General features: G+C 38.5%; 1 protein-coding gene across 1 annotated transcript; it reads left to right on the top strand.

Annotated features, from left to right (window-relative positions):
• Positions 1 to 3,561: 3,561 nt before the first annotated feature.
• Positions 3,562 to 4,153, top strand: LOC113925350 (anaphase-promoting complex subunit 10-like). Its single transcript, XM_035726299.1, has one exon. It carries the CDS (start codon positions 3,571 to 3,573, stop codon positions 4,126 to 4,128), a length of 558 nt encoding a protein of 185 aa, XP_035582192.1. The 5' UTR covers positions 3,562 to 3,570; the 3' UTR covers positions 4,129 to 4,153.
• Positions 4,154 to 16,952: the final 12,799 nt, after the last annotated feature.

The raw sequence follows: 16,952 nt of genomic DNA on the forward strand, positions 1-16,952 counted from the left end.
ACTCCCAAATAAAAAAATAAACATTAAAAAAACACACAAAACTTAAGCTAGAAGACATTGAATAATCCAGCGGGTATTTGAGGTATATGGTTGTGTGGGGAGATGGCCAGATGATACAGGGACACAATAAAGAGTAAGTGGCTAATCCACTTTGCCAACTCCCATTTTAGACTGTTCCTCTTCTTTTCATTTCCAGGATCCAAAGCTCAATAATACTCGGGACGAGAGAAGCCAGCAATTATGTGGAGTGGGGAGAAGCAAGGAGCAGTATGGAAAAGCAGAGGGGAGTCATTCTGTTCTGCTTATCTTTTCAATCTTAAATTTTGACTCAAGTCTATAAACATCCTTGTGTGATCATATGTTAGTCCACATGTCCCCAAGCCCATTAGCCTTGTACAACTTTTGCTTTGATATCAAATTAGTCAGTTTGGCCTCTCCTGCCATGTATGGTAGTAGAACCAGGATCTCCTTTTCCTCTGGGAATCCATCGAGATATTCTTTGGAAACATATATATCCTTTACTCATTTTTCCCTCCCATCTCCTATTTCTGATCAATTCTTTTTTCTTTTTTTTAAAGATTTTATTTATTTGACATAGGGCTGGGGGGAGAGCAAGCACAAGCAGGGGGAGTGGTAGGCAGAGGGAGAAGCAGGCTCCCTGCTGAGCAAGGAGTCTGATGTGGGACTCGATCTCAGGACCCTGGGATCATGACCTGAACCAAAAGCAGAGGCTTAACGACTGAGCTACCCAGGTGCCCTGATCAAATCTTGTTTAATTTTTGACTTCTTTCCTCACTTCTTAGACCCCTTCAACCTTCTCTAAGCCACACTTTGGGTACAAATACTGTTAAATTTTAAAAAATGCCACTCCCGTGAGGCAGCTGTGTTTAGCAGACTTTTTGATGAAGATCAAGAGTACTGAATGGGACTACACAGACTCATGGTGGAGTCAACATTTAAAACACTGACCTGCTGCTTCTCATAAAATCTCCAGCATCGAGTGAAGTAAGTCAATCAGAGAAAGACATGTATCATATGACCTCACTGATATGAGGAATTCTTAATCTCAGGAAACAAACTGAGGGTTGCTGGAGTGGGGGTGGGGGGTGGGAGGGATGGGGTGACTGGGTGATAGACATTGGGGAGGGTATGCGCTATGGTGAGCGCTGTGAATTGTGCAAGACTGTTGAATCACAGATCTGTACCTCTGAAACAAATAAAGCAATATATGTTAAGAAAAAAATAAAGATAGCAGGAGGGGAAGAATGAAGGGGGGTAAATTGGAGGGGCAGACGAACCATGAGAGACAATGGACTCTGAAAAACAAACTGAGGGTTCTAGAGGGGAGGGGATGGGGGATGGGTTAGCTGGTGATGGGTATTAAAGAGGGCACATTCTGCATGGAGCCCTGGGTGTTATACACAAACAATGAATCATGGAACACTACATCAAAAACTAATGATGTAATGTATGGTGATTAACAATAAAAAATTTAAAGAAAAAAAAAATCTCCAGCATCCTCACTGCCATCTGTGGATGCCCTTATCCCTTCAGATACCAGACTTCCTATTGTAGGGCAAACCCCACCCTCACCCCCCTCACTGATTTTCCTGTCCTCCCTCCATCCCTGGGATCTCCCATCCCGCCTTTTTAGGCCACACCCAGAAACTCCATTGTTTGCTGTGTTTTATTATGCATAGCAATTTAGCTTTTTCTTTGTCTTTCTCAATCTATTCCCTGAAATAAAAAATCAAAAGGACTCATCAGATCTATTTGGTAACAAAAGATCATGTTCTTCTCAAACTAATTTTCCTGCCTTATAATAGCAAAGTCTTTTCGTGGAATCTTAATTGGGACAAAATTCAGTGAAAGTCCATCTGAAGCCTATTTTGGGGGGAGGAGAGGATAGGTAACAAGTTCAATCTAGATCAGTTACCAATGAACTAGTTTGAGCAAAGCGTTAGAAAATGTTTCCGGTTATATGACATGTTTTTTTTAAAACAATGCAAACCAGAAAGCATTAAGATCTACCAGGAAGGGGCGCCTGGGTGGCTCAGACGGTTAAGCATCTGCCTTCGGCTCAGGTCATGATCCTAGGGTCCTGGGATCGAGCCCCGCATCTGGCTCCCTGCTCCGCGGGAGGCCTGCTTCTCCCTCTCCCACTCTCCCTGCTTGTGTTCCCTCTCGCTGTCTCTCTCTCTCTGTCAAATAAATAAAATCTTTAAAAAAAAAAAAAAAGATCTACCAGGAAAACCTATTTAAAAGTGCTTCACTCTTGTTTTAAGAACCAAAGTTTTCAAAGGCACTTTTGAACTTCCTGTATTTTGAAAGTCTGTGTCAAATGCTTCTTGTCCGGTGGATTGGTTCCTTAGAGGTTAGATGGGACATTAAAAATATTTGTAGTTACATTTACTCCATATGTAGTCATGGTGCAACTAGTTATACTGTTACATAAATATATAAGAAATACTTGAGCAAGAAGAACAGCAGGAGCAGGTGAGTAATTAGCTCTGAAACAGGTAAGACCACCCCGCATGGACCATGCTGAGAACTCCTGTTCTGACCCCCCAAAAGAGGGGTCTCAACAGGCTATTTGTAAAAGTTCAGCAAATAGGGAATATGGATGTATCCAAGGATGCTGGTTCTTATAGTCAGCTAAGTAGATGGGAAGGAGTAAGTCCCCAAAATATCCCCAACCTCACCCTGCCCATTTGCTCACCACACACACTTGCAGTGTCCTGTTTCGTGGTGCACTGCCATTCTGGAAGACTTTGGTTAGTGAGCAGAGCAATTTTTCTGAAGCACACTCCCCAGACTCAAGAAATCTTGCTATTCTGAGCATGAATGCCCCTGTAACCTAATATTTCTATTGAATTTATAGACTGATATTATGAATACATATTGGGTAGACGGGCATGCGGCTGGGTTAAGGGTTCCTCCAACTATTGATCTCAGCACAATAAAGAGTAAGTGGTGCCACTGGAAATTTGATTTTTATGTGATGGAAATGTGCTGAATCACCGATTGTAGTTATACCCCATGTGTTTCAGGGACATTTATAAAGCTGTGGGGCTAAATCAAATCAGACTTGAAGTATACAGAGCAAATATTTGCAGAAATCATTGGGGGGGTCGTCAAAAATATGACTTGAAAGAACAATGTTTAGGGCCTTTCTGGAATAATGCTGTGCAGACCACAGAAGTGTTTAAAACCACTTTGAGCATGCCTGCATTAACTGAATTCCTAGAAATCAAATGCAAAATAAATAATTTTACTAATGTAATCCATAAAAAGGGCACAAAATAGCTTACATGCTACAAGGTCTATGAATAGCTTTAAAAATTCCCAAACACCAGGCAAATAGACTATGTCCTTTACATGCACACCTGCTCCTGTAAAAGTTGAGAGGCTAAAATAATTTGATGGTTTGGAAACGAATAGGTTTTAAAAAATTCTTGATATAACATTATATTAATCAAGAAACTAGCAGACGAGGTCCTGAGTGGGAGTGGCACGGAGCTGCAGGGTATCCTAAAAAGCTGGGTTGCGGCAAGCTGGAATATTTAAAAAATGACCACACCAAACAAGACACCTCCTGGTGCTGACCCTAAGCAATTGGAAAGGACTGGAACAGTACGGAAAATTGGGTCACAAGCTGTTTGGTCACTCTCATCTTGCAAACCAGGATTTGGAGTGGATCAATTACAAGATGACAATCTTGAGACTTATTGGCAATCAGATGGCTCCCAGCCTCATTTAGTAAACATCCAATTCAGAAGAAAAACAACAGTAAAGACATTATGTATTTATGCAGACTACAAATCTGATGAAAGCTATACTCCAAGCAAGATTTCAGTCAGAGTAGGAAATAATTTTCACAATCTTCAAGAAATTCGGCAACTTGAATTGGTGGAACCAAGTGGCTGGATTCATGTACTCTTAACTGGTAATCATAAGAAGCCAACTCGCACATTCATGATACAGATTGCTGTTCTAGCCAATCATCAAAATGGAAGAGACACCCACATGAGACAAATTAAAATATACACACCAGTAGAAGAGAGCTCCATTGGTAAATTTCCTAGATGTACAACTATCGATTTCATGATGTATTGTTCAATAAGGTGACCTTAACACAGGACAAAAGTCATTAAACATATCTTTGTTTTATCTTGTCAGTAAATATTATATCTGGAATCTTTATTGAAAAAAACATCAAGTTACTTTGCAATTTTGTATGCATTGAAGAGTATTTTATTGTAACTTTAATAAATAGATTTTGGGTCACATAATTTTTATTTTCTTTAACATATAATGAAGCTCACATATTTTACATTATTAAAAAAAGATTTGAAGCCAATCATTAAATTTTTCATTATAACAAAAAACAATTGAACTGAAAATTTTAAGAGATAACACAATTTTTTTTACTAAGCGATTATTTCATATAGTGAATGTGCATTAGAGTGATGCTTTATTGAATGTTTGGGAACAATACTATGTTTTATCAATAGATACTGTCTTTTTTTAAAATTTTATTTATTTATTTATTTGAAAGAGAATGAGAGAGAGAGAGCACATGAGAGGGGGAGGGTCAGAGGGAGAAGCAGACTCCCTGCTGAGCCGGGAGCCTGATGCGGGACTCGATCCTGAGACTCCAGGATCATGACCTGAGCCGAAAGCAGTCGCTTAACCAACTGAGCAACCCAGGTGCCCGATACTGTCTTTAATAGGCCAAAATTCTTCTTTTTTTTTCTTTCTAGAGGAAGATTATTCTTTTAAAACTGGGCCTTTTAAAAAACAGTATCAAAATAGGCTTAGCATTAGGTATCTCATGAGAACTATTCTGATTTGGAGAATATAGTTATGTGTCTCATAAAGTTTTTTAAATGTACGAGATTGTTCTTTGTATATAAAAATATTTTAAAGGCGCTTAAATGTGTTTCCTTTCCATGGTTTAAAATGAGTAGATTTGATTCTGTATGCTTCCCCCCTGCCCTGTATTTATTACTTTTTAGGAGGATAATTATATAGCCACAGAACTTCCCCAGATTGGTTCTTGTTTGGAAAAGATTCCTTGGTGGTTTTTGCATTGCTGGGTAGATTGAAGTCTTAAGTTGTAAAGTTTCCATTCTTTTTTTTTTAATTGAAGTATAGTTAACATACAATGTTCTATTTGTTTCAGGTGTATAACAGTGATTTGACAATTCTATGTGTTACTCAGTGCTCACCAGGATGAGTGTAGTCACCATACAAAGTTACTGCAACGTTACTGACTGTATTTTCTATGCTGTACTTTTTATCTCCAGGACTTACTTATTTTATAACTGAGAATTTGGATCTCTTAATCCCCTTCACCTATTTCACCCATCCCCCTAATCCCCTCCCCTCTGGCAACCACCAGTTTGTTCTCTTATATTTAAGAGTTTGTTTGTTTTGTTTTGTAGACTACACATATAAATGAAATCAGATGGTCAAAAAAAAAAAAAAACTAGCAGACGAATACGGAGGCATGAAATCTATAATAAATGCATGGAATTCTTAAGTGATTGATGATAAATGCTATGGTGTAGAGTTGGCAGTGGAGAAGCCGATGCTATGGGAATACAGGTATTGATGATATAAACTTAATCGAGCCCTCAAATGTTAATTGGAAAAGCCTCACGAAGAAATCTGGCTTTGTTGTGAATATTTGTTATTTAGGTTTCTGATCTGTTGAAGAAAACATGATGACACTAGCATGCAGTCTGCTTGAAGTGATATCACACATTGCAAAGCCTAGCCACCTTGTGTGGTTTGCAAACACACTGTCGGGCGATAGGTTTCCTTTCTGGATTATCTCACTTTCTCAAGTCATGTGAGAAATCCCTGGGGAGTGGCCATTACTAGAGTGGAAGGTATTGGACTTTGAACCAAGAAATCCATAGTTGAGATTTCACTTTTCTATAACCAGACAGATGACCTTGGGCAAGCCATTTAATTTCCCTGGGTGCTTGGACTAAATAGTATTAATAATTCCAGTTTATTATATGCCAATACTCTGCTAAGCATATTTTCTTACCTCATTAATAACCCTTTTAAGGAAGTATACTCTCCATTGACACAGAGAAAAAGCTGAGGCTTAGGGATGTAAGAAAATTGCCCAAGGTTGCAGAGCTAATAAAGAGTAGAAATGGGCTTTTAATTGAGGCCTGTTTGTTCTAAGTTTTAAGATCCCTGGTAGATCTTACTGCTTCCTGATTTGCATTGTTTTAAAAAACATGTCATATAACAGTCTGAAGCATATTCACTCTGCCACGCTACCTTCCTGAAGGAGCGTGCATCTTCCAAGTTAGCTTGGTTACATCATGGTTAAAAGCAAAGACTGAGACCCAGAAAGCCTGAGTTTAAATCCCACTCACTAGCTTTGTGACTTTCAGTAAGCTACTTCCTCTCTGTGTGCCTCGATGTTTTCATCTGTAAAATGGGGATAATAATAGCATCTACAGCTTAAAGTTGCTACAAAATATAAGTAACATATTTACAAGATTGATGCCTAAGTGCAATATCAGCATTAACTCTCATTTTCTCTGGCCCAACATTTATAGATATACACTGAAATATGTGAAAAATACAATTGAATCAGTGAATAAATATTTATTAATATTTTAATCTAGTTTATAAACCTGTGCCAGGTGTTTTAGGAAACGTAACATTAAAGAAATATTGACACAGTCCCTGTTGTAAACAATAATCATTCCACAGAGTGAAATCCCTACCCTCCCAGAACTTCCCTTTAAAGTGTTAATGGCCATAAGGAATTCAAAGTCCATGGGAGAAAGTAAGGTTTCCCACAGACTCTTTGTGCCTCAGAGACACTCTGATCACTATCAGATTACACATTCTCCTGCTTTTTATCCTGTGTGAGTATGATGTCAGGTAAAGCACACATTTTTTTCCATTTTTTTAAAATATTAAATGACGTATTACTAGTAACTCAGTTTTCTGATTATTGCCTTTAAAATGTGTTCTTTCATTATAGATTTAAAGATATTGTGAGTCTGTTTATTCGTTATGACTTTTTTTTCTTTCCTGTGGCCTGGAGAGGATGCATTAATACTTCATGAGAACTTATTTATATTTATAAAGTTTCCAAAAAATAAAGCTTCAAAGACAAGGATTTTGAATTTGGGAACTTATGTGTTACAACAACTGATGCCTAAAAGTCTGGAAAGTTAACTTTACTCCCTTAAGTGGAAAGTAGTTTTTACTTAGAATCAACAAATTAGTAATTGAACAGGTGACATTTTTCATGCCATTATTGCTAAGGTCTGATTGGAAGTTACATTTTTGAATATTTGGAACAGCTTACATAATATGTATCTTAGAGTCCCAAAATATTCTCTAATAAACAGTACAACTGAGATCTGTGATTTACCTGCAAAATAAAATAAAAAGAAACATTTCTGAACTTGCCTAAAGTCACAGAATGAAATGGAGATAGATTCTGGAAATCCCATCTTGATCAAAGTCCAATGAATCTTTAAAATCCACCTGGGTATCACACATTATATATACTGTGAGGGTAGAAAAAGGAATTCAATAGTTCAACAAATATTTACTGAATGCCAATATATGCCAGGCATTTTTCTTCTCAATTGTCGTAATGCAATCTCAGAGCCCTGCAGGTTATCACCACTTTTATTTTATTTTTTTAAAGATTTATTTATTTGAGAGAGAGAGAGAGCAAGCAGGGTGCAGGGCAGAGGAAGAGGGAGACAAGCAGACTCCCCACTGAGCAGGAAGCCCAGCACAGGGCTCCATCCCAGGACCCTAAGATCATGCCCTGAGCTGAAATCAAGAGTCAGACTTTTAACCAACGCAGGTGCCCCTTTCACTACTTTTAATTTGAGGAAAAACTCTATTGGGGTTGGAATTCAGCAAATAGTCACTCTCTTCCTTCTCCCTGTGGATGAAGTATACTTTTCTACTACACTGATGTTGAGTTTGATTTGGCCAAAAAGTGTTTAAGATAATGATTCTAGCAAAGACATGAAATGTGCTTCTGCATTAGAGACAGCTCTCTTGTGCTTCTGCCATTGCTACAAAGTAATGTGACTTAGGCAATCTACTTGTCTCAGAAGAATGGGGAATATGGTGATCAGGGCTACCCTAGTTGACTCTCCTTTGAAACCTCAGTAATGAGTCAACCCAGCCAACCTGCAGAACCTGAAGCTTGAGGCAGAGCCACCCCAGTTTATCCAAAGAAATGTGAGCATAATGATACATTTATTGTTTGTTGCAGGCCATTGAATTTTGGGGGTGGTTTTTTTATGCAGAAATAGCTGGCTGATACAATTTCTTTAACCAAAGTCAAAGTTAATATTCAGGGAAAGAAGATTCTTGCTTTCATATTGCCTACAATCTTGTTAGGAAAAGAAGATAAACCCAGAGCCATAAACAATAATTGGTAACTTAGACTGTATAATTTAGACCATATGATTTCATAAATTTCCACAAAGGAAAGATTAGTGAGAGTTGGAATGTAGACATAGCATTTACAATTGTAACACAACCTAGTGTCTCTGCTGAGGGCACTAGAATTGTTACTTTAACATCTATTAAACAGTTCTAGATTAGGGATGGGGAAATATGTGGGAAAAGTGCCATCACTCCCAAATCTTGAACCAATTACATGGATTCCAAATCAATTATGATACTTATGATAGTCTTTCCTGCAGTGCCTGGAAAAAGTCTCAAAATCCTTCTCAAAGCAGCACTGTAGGGAATGACAGCCAATTGATTAGAGTTGGCATATGAGCTCGAATCTGTGTCTCCCTTCATCCTGGCAGAAAATCTATTGAGAGATATTAATTCCTTCCCTTTAAAAGCTAATATTCTAAAGAAACTTAGTAGCAAAACATTTTCTATTAGCCAGAAGTATGGGAAATCATTAGTTTTGCTGAAAAGAGGAATATATGCTCCTTTTATGATAGAGCAAGATGCCTCACCTGGACAGGTTTAATTAATTAATTAGTTAATTAAGAACCTCTGCTTGCTAAACACTGACGACAAAAAAATAAATAATTCACAATCCCTGCCTTTGAGATGCTTAAAGTTTAAAAGCAGTTGAAAAAACCAAGCCAAACAATAACAAAGAATGACTTTAGTAGGTGATGTGATTATAAGACAAGAATACCCAGGGAAGCACTTGGCAAGGAAAACAAAGAATGAGCCTTCTTCGAGCAGTTCTGGGCTTCACAGAATCCAGAAGACATACAGGGCGACCTTCCTTGACGGAAACAACCAAGTGTCCTATGCCTACAACTCTACAAAGGACAGGCTCAGCTGCCCCTCATGGCTGCGGTGTGGAGGTCAGATGAAATAAGCCAGCCCTATGAGCAGGGCTCCGAGAAATTCTCAGAAGCCGTATGTGATGAACTGGAAAAGTTTCCTAGCATTTTCAAACTAGTTAAAATAATTCAAGAAATTCTGGCTTCTAAAGAAACCAGGCTCTCCTTTGAGGTCCCTGTATTTTCCTGCAGTCTTATTAAGTGGAGGCACTCATTCTCCCACCTAATGCTTTTTTTGCGATCAGAGGTGTGGTCTGTCTGATCCTGGGTCATTATCACGTCTTCCAAACCATTGCTCCTCTAGCTTCTTTCTTTCTTTTTTTTTTTTTAAAGATTTTATTTATTTATTTGAGAGAGAGAGAATGAGAGAGAGCACAAGAGGGAAGAGGGTCAGAGGGAGAAGCAGACTCCCTGCCGAGCAGGGAGCCCGATGTGGGACTCGATTCTGGGACTCCAGGATCATGACCTGAGCCGAAGGCAGTTGCTTAACCAACTGAGCCACCCAGGCGCCCCGCTCCTCTAGCTTCTTTCAACAAGCCCTATTCCTTTGCGTCTCACACAGGGCCTGTTCTATCTTCCAGGGCTACCCCTCACTGTTATCATTTGCTTGCTCATCCATTAAGCATTTAGTTCCTGCCTCAGTGTCTCCCTCCCCAGGCTGAGTCTTTGTCATCATCCTGGGAAATGTGTAACATACTTTCAGTTGCTACGCTTCACCTCAAAGCACGCTTCCCTTCTCTGCTCTTTCCTCCTGTTTTCTTCCTAGTCCTATTCTATGTTCTTTTAATTTATTTTTTATTTTTTATAATCAAATAGTATCTTTATTTATTTATTTATTTATTTTTTGCTTTTTGAAATTTTTATTGCCTTCCTGAATACAAACACATTTAGTTTGTATTTTGCTTGACTTCTTTCCATTGGTCTCTTAAGATCTTTTTTCTTTTTTTTTTAGTGTTCCATGATTCATTGCATGTAATACCCAGTGCGCCATGCAGCACGTGCCCTCTTTAATACCCATCACCAGGCTAACCCATCCCCCCACCCCCTCCCCTCTAGAACCCTCAGTTTGTTTTTCAGAGTCCATCATCTCTCATGGTTCATCTCCCCCTCCAATTTCCCCCCCTTCATTCTTCCCCTCCTGCTATCTTCTTCTTTTTTTTTTTTTAACATATAATGTATTATTTGTTTTAGAGGTACAGATCTGTGATTCAACAGTCTTGCTCTATGTTCTTTTTAGAGTATACCTTTTAACAGCAAGGACAACGATGATTTCACTTTTCCTGCTTAAAAGCCTTCTATGGTTTCCATTGCTCTTGGTATGTAACCCCAACTCCTTGAGTCGTCTCTCCACGATTTAGCTTCCACCTCTCTAGAGCATCATACACACTTATGTTAGCTGCTCTACCTCCACTTCACTCTTTAGATATTCAAATGTGCTATATACTTTCTCATCTCAGGGCATTCGAACATGTGCTTTTCTCTTCCTGGAGTTCTAATACCTCTTTCTTTGCCCAGTGCCTTGAGCCAGCTTTGACCTTAACATCACTGCCCTCAGAATGCCTGTACTAATCCACTAGCTAAAGGAGACTGCCCTTTTAACATTTCTAAATTCTTCCTTATGTACTCAACTTCATAGTATTTATCAGACTTTCCTATAATTAATTGCTTAATTGGGTCTCATTTCCACTAGACTGAAAGTTCACCCAGTAGTGATCACACATGTCTTATTCATCCCTGTATCTTCAGTGTTTCGTATAATACCTGGAACACAATGAAACAAATGAATATTAATCAAATAAACAGCTACCACTACTCTAGCCTTGGTTAGTCACACTGCAACAGAGCGGGTGGCTCCATACCTTCTTGACAGGTTAGGAGGATTCGCTGTGAGTCATCCGATCTATGGGGAATGTCAGCAGTGAAGAAGTTAGGAGGATAATTTGAGGATAAATAGTTGAGGGACTTGAGTCCTGCAGTAGCTGCCGCGGGCAATAAAGGCGTTACCCCTCAGAGCACACCTTTTCTGAAATGCTTTCACCTGAGTGCCCTCTTAATTTATTGTTGACTTGCTAGCGAGGTAAGTAAGGCTAGCTAGCAATTGCTTCTGCTAAAATGTCTCCCGACTCCCTGGCATCCAGACAGAGGGTATCATCTGCAATTACTCTGGAAACTAAATGGCAACAATTGAGAGAAGATTTGATGTAAATAGAACAAAGAAACTCTGATCTTTACCGATGCTGCATATTCCATTGCACTTAAAATGAAAGCATTCATTACTATCAACCTCAATAGCGATGGCAGAAATTCGTATTGGAAGGGGAAGGTTAGACTTTGATGGGCCGCTAGTGTCACCCACAAACACCTTTGGGATAATAGACAGCACAACATGATGACTAAAGAAGTATCGACATGTATTTCTCCTTTCTTCAAGAGCTGGGGAACAAAGAACTTCCCGTATTATTCCGGTTTCAAATGAGAGGTGTAGTATTTTGACATCTAGATGCATGCATGGAGAACTGCTTGCAAAATCTGATTTTTTTTTAATAAAGTCAATCCAGAAAAAAATGACATTCAATCATAATGACTCCATTAAATCTGTCTGTAGATAAATAGAAGAAAATGACCTTGAGGACAGAATGCATTGAATCACATAACAAAAGGCATGATTTAAGCAGCTTTTTTTTGTAAGGAATGTTGTGTTTTATATTAAAAAGGCAAATAGATATTTGGTATATCAGTATGAAATTTTTTTTCCCACTGCCACATATTTGGCTCTAGTTACCAACAGTGCAGAGAAAGAACTGGCAACATATAGATTGCATTGATAGGCCAATTAAGTAGACATCTTGGATATTATCAAGATTAGTTTGCCCTGAAGCATATTCATGATTTGTGTAACTGCTGTTCCCACAAGGATTATGAACCCTATGTAGCATATTTGGCCTCAGCAAAACTAAGGATCCCTTCAGCTATCTTTCAAACATTCATAGATTTTTCTTTGTGTCTGGTGATGGATTTCCCACCCACACAATTATGAATAAAAAGACCAATGAATGACCCAAAACTGTACGTAGGAGACAGAGAAAGGGTGAAAGGGGGAGGAAGGGGGGGCACTGCAAGAGAGAGTGAGAGGGAGAGAGAGAGATTGTTCTGACAAAGCTCTAATACCCTGATGCTCAGTGACTTTCCACAGTGGGTCTACTTATCCCATGGCCTTCTTGAATGAGCCCTATTTTGATACATTTCTTTGAAGTTTCCCTTTAAGAAATCTCCTCGTTGTTTGTTTGTTGTCAATTCCAACCAGCAAAAAGATATGTCTTCTGAACCCAACATCAGCCATCTACAATGAGGAAGTAGGTCTATTTCATGTCAATTTATCCCTAAATGAGGTCATAGAATCCCCTTCTTTATCAATAATAGACTGGAGTGTTTATTATGAGCACATATTCCTAGATCTTAGCCCAGACTTATGAAAGGATCCCTGGGGGTGTATCCCAGGAATGTGCATTTTAGATAATCTCCCTGTGTGATTCTGATGTTTGAGAGGGCTGTAATTTGATAATGAGAGTGTTGACATAGGTTGGGCCTTAGCTGAGGCTGGGTCTGTCACCTGGGGAAGAGGTAGATTAACTCATAAGTGAGGCTTAAATTAAAAATATAATAACAGTGGCTAACAACATTTATTGCATGTTTAACATATTCCAGACACTGCCAAATATACATTTTTTTTTCATTTATTCTTTACAACATGACTACTGAGATAGGTGCTATTATCGTGCCCACTTGATAAATGAGAACACTTTCAGGGTTGAAGATGTTAAATAATTTGGGTAAAGTCACACAACTACCGAAAGTTAACTCCCAACAGTTTTTTTTTTTAATGTAACTGTTTCACTGTACTGTCTACCAAAAAGAAATAAGTAAAGATTTGCTATCTTAGCTCCATTTCTTCTATCTCCATTTCAAAGTCCTGTACAGACCAATAGGATTATATGATCCTAGTTCTTGTTATATAGAAAAAAACCACAAGATTGAAACAGCCTCTCAAAGAGAATTGTACCTACCAACTTTTCCAGATCTCCTCTTGACTTTAGGTCTGATTCTTAAATGGTCTAAAGAAAATACTATAGACCAAAATTTTCTTGTTTAAAAATACCTTCTTCTGTAACAGGAAGGGAAGAATGAAGGGGGGGGGAAATCGGAGGGGGAGACAAACCATGAGAGACGACGGACTCTGAGAAACAAACTGAGGGTTCTAGAGGGGAGGGGGTGGGGGGATGGGTTAGCCTGGTGATGGGTATTAAAGAGGGCACGTACTGCATGGAGCACTGGGTGTTATACGCAAACAATGAATCATGGAACACTACATCAAAAACTACTGATGTAATGTATGGTGATTAACATAACATAAAAAAAAGAATAAAAATATCTTCTGTATCTTTAATAGTATACTTCCCATTTTTTTCCTTTACAATAATTTCTTTCAACAATCATTTATAGGAAGGATCTATGTGTCCATAGTGAATGTCCACTATGCACCAGGCACTATGGTGATGTTAAGAACAGTGAGGATCAACAATTTTAGTCCACATGCCCAAATAAATAAATATGAATACTTCCATATGATGCTAAGTACTAACAAGAGAATACAGGCAAGGCTGAGTTTAAAAAAAAAAACACAAAAAACCTTGGAGTGTCCAATTTTTATTAAGATGATCAAGGAAGTGTTCTTTGAGGAGGTGGCATTTATGCTGAGACCTACAAAAAGGAGAACAGAAGGCAATCATCCCATAGAGAAAGAACAGCAAATTCAAAAGTTCTGAGATGACAGCGAACTTGCATGCCAGAAGAGCTTAAAAAGAGGTGGGGATGATATTTAGCGAGTAATGGGGATAGTGGTTTAGTGGTTTAGTTCTGAGACAGTGTTATACAGGAATGGATAGAGAAATTGGGTTTTCTTCTGAATTGAAAGAAAAGCCTCTGAAGGTTTTGGTGCAGGAGAGCAACATTATTTAATTTACCCCTTAAGAGGATCTCTTGCTAATATGTGGAGCAGAGATGGAAGGGAGTGATAATCACCGGAAGGCAGTCAGTGGTCTCTTGCCATAGTTCAGATAAGAGATGATGATGGTCTGACTAACAGGATGATTTTAGAAACAGAGGAAGTGGATGACTCTGAAATATAATTTATACATGTAATGAACAGGAAATGAAAATGGATTGAATAGAGGGCAAAAGGAGAGAAAAGAATCAGGATGACTCCTTAGTTCCTGAATGTAGCACCCTTGAGAATGCTTAGATGGAACATTTAAAAGTAGAGGATATTTCTGGGGACAGGTATGAAGGGTACAAAAACAAGACTGATTATAATAAAATTTCATAAAATTTGAGCTGAATATGAGAAAATCAAGTGCAGATAGCCATTGGATATGTAATCTTGAAACATAAAAGAGAATTCCATAATAGAAATATAAATTTGAGAATAACAATCAACATGAATATGCTATTTTAGCCCATGCGTGTGAATGAGATCATGTGGACACAGAGAAGGATTTAGAATGGAGCTCTGAGGGGTCCTGGATTTAGAGGTCATTACTGAAGTAGCCAAGACATCTAAGAAATTTGAGAAAGAATGACCCTAGTGGTAAGAAAAAAAAGAAGAGGATGTTGTCATAGAAGCCAAGATAGGAGTGTGTTAGAAAAAAGAAAATGTGGTCAAGTATATTGAATGCAGGTCAAGTAAAATCAAGACAAATAATTTGTATAGTCAATTTAGCACTATGGTTATCATCAATGACTTTGACAAAAGCAGTTTCAGTGAAGTGGGAAAGAGTAAAAACAGATTGCAGAGGGCCAAAGAGTAATGCAAACAAAACACGGTTTCAGAAAACTCTAGCAAATCCAATGCACAGAGTCCACAAATTTCAGTTGTATCAAATAAGGAGTGCTGTTATTTCACAGGTGAATGAGATGACCTGTGTTAAGTGTCACAGTTGGTAGTTCCAACATTGCTGGTAGTTTCAATCATCCAGTCATGTGAGTCCCATTTGTCCAAGTCCTGCCTGCAGTTTGCCATCACATAGCAGTTGTCCAGTCTTGTTCACATATAGACAGGGATGACTCTGAATCCTATGGCTGTCTGGGGCTCCCAAGACTCTGCAGGCCTTGTGCTGTCCCCTGACATCACACTAATTGAAATTGCACTGGGAAAACATTGGGACTTGGTGCCCACTCTCCACTATCTTAATTCAAATCTTATGATTTCTCAACCTGGGCACTCCTCCATTCTCCATTTCAACATAAAGAACTTCAACTCACCCCCTCTTGCAACTGTTGGTTGGTCAGAGAACATTAGGTTGGTAGTTGCTTTATATAAAATTCGGAGTCACTACAAGTTTTTATTGTATATAAAAACTTCTTGTTACAAATGGTGACAGCTAGAGTGGAGTCCAGAGAAGGTTTTTCACTTGTTTCTTTGTCTATTACTACTATTATTATTATTTTAAGATGGAGCTAGTGTAACATGTGAGTTGCTGATGGAGATGATCCAGTAGATGGCCCTTCTCTAGCCACTGCTAATAGACAAATAGCAAGGACTGGCCCTGTCAAGATCATAGCCTACTTGTCTGGATTTAGTGCAGAATATTGGATCCTGAAAGCACAGAATGAGCTGGAGTTAAAAATTCCTGATCTAGGAAAATATGGGAGTCATGCAAGAGCAAGGGTTTAGGCTCATGTAAGAGGAAGAGATCAAAGTTACTGGAACTGGGATGCAAAGCAGAGATTTGTTTTAAGAAACAAAGCTAAAGTTCAGAGGCAACCGATCAGAGCCAAGTCAGCAAAAGTTTCAGTTTGATGTTAAACTTTTGGGGATATCAATCATGATTCCTGGTTAGGAAGCAACTTGAGAGATCTATACTCTGAGGCAGGGCTAATTCAAGAGCTGGTGATTCAAGTATCAAAGAGGTGAGCAGTAGAGGGACACTGGGGCAAGGTCACAATGAGTGTCATTAGAGATAAATCCTAATTTAATATCTCCACGTCTTTATATGTCCTACCAGCTATGTGTCTCCTACCTACTTGATGAGATGTCCTTCCATCACATCCTGTTCAATAGCTTAAAATTTAATCATTTTCTAATTTAAAAAAGAAAAAAGATTCATCTGTTTCTCTGTCTCTTAGTCATCAGGGCTCAAAATATCACTTAAAAATGATCTATCAACTCTATTTTCCTTTCAGATGAACTTTCAAACATTTACCAATTTTTTCATGTTAAATTTAGTAATGTAATTTCTATTCTCCATCTCTCCTTTTACATTTCCATTTCCAAAGATGTGCTAAACTGTAGAATACAGGTTTTAGAATCCTACACACCTAGGTTCAAATATTCAGTCTATGATTTACTACATTTGTAATTTTTTATGACTTAAATCTACATATTCATGTTTCTCTTAAAATAGGAGGTGCCTGGGTGACTTAGTTGGTTAAGCCTCCAACTCTTGATTTTGGCTCAGGTCATGATCTCTGGGTTGTGAGAAGGAACGTAGTGTTGGGCTCTGCCCTGGGCATGGAGACTGCTTAAGATTCTCTCCCTCTGCTTCTGCCCCTGCCCCCACATCA

Source organism: Zalophus californianus, chromosome 2, assembly GCF_009762305.2.
Source record: "Zalophus californianus isolate mZalCal1 chromosome 2, mZalCal1.pri.v2, whole genome shotgun sequence".
NCBI lineage: Eukaryota > Metazoa > Chordata > Mammalia > Carnivora > Otariidae > Zalophus > Zalophus californianus.

Excerpts from the sequence above, each read along its gene's own strand:
- LOC113925350 (XM_035726299.1), top strand. The coding sequence starts at position 3,571 with ATGACCACACCAAACAAGACACCTCCTGGTGCTGACCCTAAGCAATTG.